Source organism: Lotus japonicus, chromosome 4 (genome assembly GCF_012489685.1).
Source record: "Lotus japonicus ecotype B-129 chromosome 4, LjGifu_v1.2".
Taxonomy (NCBI): Eukaryota; Viridiplantae; Streptophyta; class Magnoliopsida; order Fabales; family Fabaceae; genus Lotus; species Lotus japonicus.
The window spans coordinates 44,976,030-44,979,257 of NC_080044.1; the positions used below are offsets into that span (position 1 = coordinate 44,976,030).

General features: G+C 40.4%; 1 protein-coding gene across 1 annotated transcript; it reads left to right on the plus strand.

Annotated features, from left to right (window-relative positions):
* The first annotated feature begins 367 nt into the window (after positions 1-367).
* Positions 368-1,423, plus strand: LOC130713861 (uncharacterized). Its single transcript, XM_057563682.1, has one exon. The coding sequence runs from the start codon at positions 510-512 to the stop codon at positions 1,218-1,220; it is 711 nt and encodes a 236-aa protein (XP_057419665.1). The 5' UTR covers positions 368-509; the 3' UTR covers positions 1,221-1,423.
* The last annotated feature ends 1,805 nt before the right edge of the window (positions 1,424-3,228 follow it).

Genomic DNA, 3,228 nt, shown 5'->3' on the forward strand with positions numbered 1-3,228 from the left:
AAGAAATGAGATCGACAAATACATGAGGTCACCAAAGATTGTCAACATGAGATCGCCCATGAGGTCTTTGGAAGATCAGGTCGCCTCGTGCCCATCAGTCCAATTTCTTCGATTCATTCATTAATAATAAAGTCCAATCAAATGACCATTAATTCAGGTCTCCACAACCCATTAGACCCTTCACTTGAGGTATAAAGGTGAAATATGTTTTTTCTCACCATCATCCCTATCCCTATCTAGGAAAAAAATAACTATTCAATTCAAAAGGATAACAAAACATCTCTAGATCATCATGGAGAAAAATCCTAAAATTAAAATTAAAATAAAAATAAAAATATGAGACCCTGAAATGATGTTTGTGCCATTAACCTTTCAAGTCGGTTTATAAAATATCCCTGAGCTTACCAATCAATCGGAATCAAATCCCTTGCGTTGTGTTGAGCATTGCTCATATCAAATTTCCCCAATTCCCAATTCTGAAACCCTAATTCGTTTCATTCTAGGGATTCATGGCAGACCCACCTTCCTCCTCCTCCTCCCATCACACATACTCCTCCAACGCCTCTTACTTCCCCCCGCCCTTCCACCTCCAGCAACCCGCCGCCCACTACGACTACTCAGTCGCGTACGCTCCAGCACCGCCGGTCCAACCCCCTCCCGTCGCGTACCAGTACCCACAGGCGGCGCAGCAGTTCCAGCGCGACGCGCAGCAGCTCTTCCAGCGCGATGCGCAGACGATTACGCCGGAAGCCTTGGAGAGCGTGAAGGCCGCGATCGCCAACAGCGACATCGAGCACAAGGCGGACGGATCCAAGAAGAAGGCGGTTCCCCGGAAGGCCGCCGGGCAGACGTGGGAGGATCCGTCGCTGGCGGAGTGGCCGGAGAATGATCACCGGCTCTTCTGCGGCGACCTCGGGAATGAGGTGAACGACGACGTTTTGTCGAAAGCGTTCTCGCGGTTCCCTTCGTTTAACATGGCTAGGGTTGTCAGAGACAAGCGCTCTGGGAAGACGAAAGGGTATGGGTTCGTGAGCTTCGCTGATCCATTGGATCTCGCCGTCGCGCTCAAAGAGATGAGTGGGAAATACGTTGGGAATCGACCTATCAAGCTTACCAAGAGCAAGTGGAGGGAGAGAACGGATTACGATGCGGCGGAGAAGCAGAAGAAGCAATCCAAGAAGAAATTCAAGGCTTCCAGGGTGGGGGTGTTGCATTCTTGAGATGAGTAAGGCAAAATTGAACAACTTGGCTCTCATTGCACTATCATTATCTCTGTGAATTATGTAGTTCGTATCGTTTTCGATTCTCCCATTTTTATTTTGTAATTTACTTTGGTATGTTTTGGTTTGTGTGTGCAATTTGCTGACTTCTCTTTTGAACAAATTGAGTTACCATGCAATAGGTATGTGAAATATTTGGTCTTTTTGGTCGGTTCGAAGTTTGTCCTTGTTATTTTCAGTTTCTTTTCGCTAAGGGGGCGTCGCTGACATTTGAAAATCCACTTAGGTGAAGTGTTTGGAACTCAGGAATGTGGTTTGTTATCATGTTTTAGTTTGAATTAAAGGTTTTTTCAAACTTTTTCCCTGATTTAGGCGATGATAACTTCAGTTAGTTATGTTGTACATTGAGGTTACTTTGTGATTTGTCTAATGAAGACCCTATTCTATGGCTGCTTAGGATGCATGATCTCTGATTGCTTTTAAAATCTTGTCCCCGCCCGTTCCTCGGTTTTGTTCTACATAATTCATGTGCAACTGCAGCCTCCTTTTATTGGGTTGTTTAGTCGTTTGAGGTGGTTAATGTGTTAAAGCCTCTTCAAATTCAGCTGGCTTTAGTAATTGTTGGTAGTTTCGGAAAAAGTTGCAGATATTTTCTAGTGATGGGATGAATGAGAAAGTGAGGTGTGTTGTGAATGAATCATGTGAAAAACTGCACTTCTACCCTTGAAGTACTATACCTCGCCGGGTCTCTACGGGGTGAGTCATATTTAAAGTCTGAATTTTTCTCACGTTAGATGCCTAAACATGGTTGTGAGGGTGTGTTTTAAGGTTCTACATTTATTAGAGATATGAAAAAATAAGTTTTTTTAAAAAGGAAGTGCAATCCTCACCCTTTAAACCAGCTTTTGGGATAGAGTTTGTTATAGACCTGAGTTCTAAAAAAGATAAAGACAAATGATACTTAATTAGAGTGTCCTCTAAAAGCTAAATCTTTAAAATGGCTCATTTTAGTCATAGTTTCAATAATTAAGAAGGACAAAGACCAGATTGGAATTGGATTGAAAGATCATATCTGTAGAACTAGCATATCATAATTGCATTATTTTTTTCTCATGATATACTTGGTATGATCAACTTGCAATTGTGTTTTTTGTAATACTGTGGGATTCAGGGATTCATAGTTGTAGGCACTGGGGTAGCGAACATATTTTTTCAGAACAGAGAAATTGGAAAACATCGGTCATTCTTATTGACATGTAGCATAATAGAGGCTACTGAGCTGTATTCTTTTTTTTGTTAAAAAATTTCATCTTCTAAAGGTCTCAATAATTTTTGTAATATATTCAGTTTACTTACTAATGAGAAATGAAAAATAAATTAGTTAATCTCTGGCATTACACTGAGAGAGGTGTGTGTGCTCTTTCAAACTGAGAGAGGTCAAGTCTATCTAGTATAGTGCTTAATATTGATTGGATATACACTCCATCCAGAACTGAAAAAAGTCATAAAACTGATATGAAGTCCATTTGAGGCAGTCACAGTCTTACAAATCTGACGAATTTGGTTTTGTTTTAGGAATTAGATCTTGGCCATAAATGGCATAACATTGTTATCAGGTACTTAAAATTCGACCTAGTCTATAGGGCTTTCAACATATTAAAACTCAGCAGATATGTCTTGAATTCTTTGTGTGGCCTTCACAGAAAATATGATCTTCCACTTTGACAAATTCAAGAATTCATGCCTGAGTTTGTTCATTTGTTATCTTAACCTTCTCTTTGATTTTTGGTTTGGTGTCAATATTCAGTAATGTGGTCCAACGAGGTTACTTATTGGGGAGCTGATCAAAATGTACATTTTCTGTTTCGTGTATGTCGCCATTGCCTGGACGTTTACCATGTGCTATGTGAAATTGTGAGCCGTAGGGTTTATACTTTGTTAAGTGTTTCCTCATGTTTTTTAGTTAAATCTCTTGAAGGTGTTACTGCATTGCATTAGAGTGTTAAAG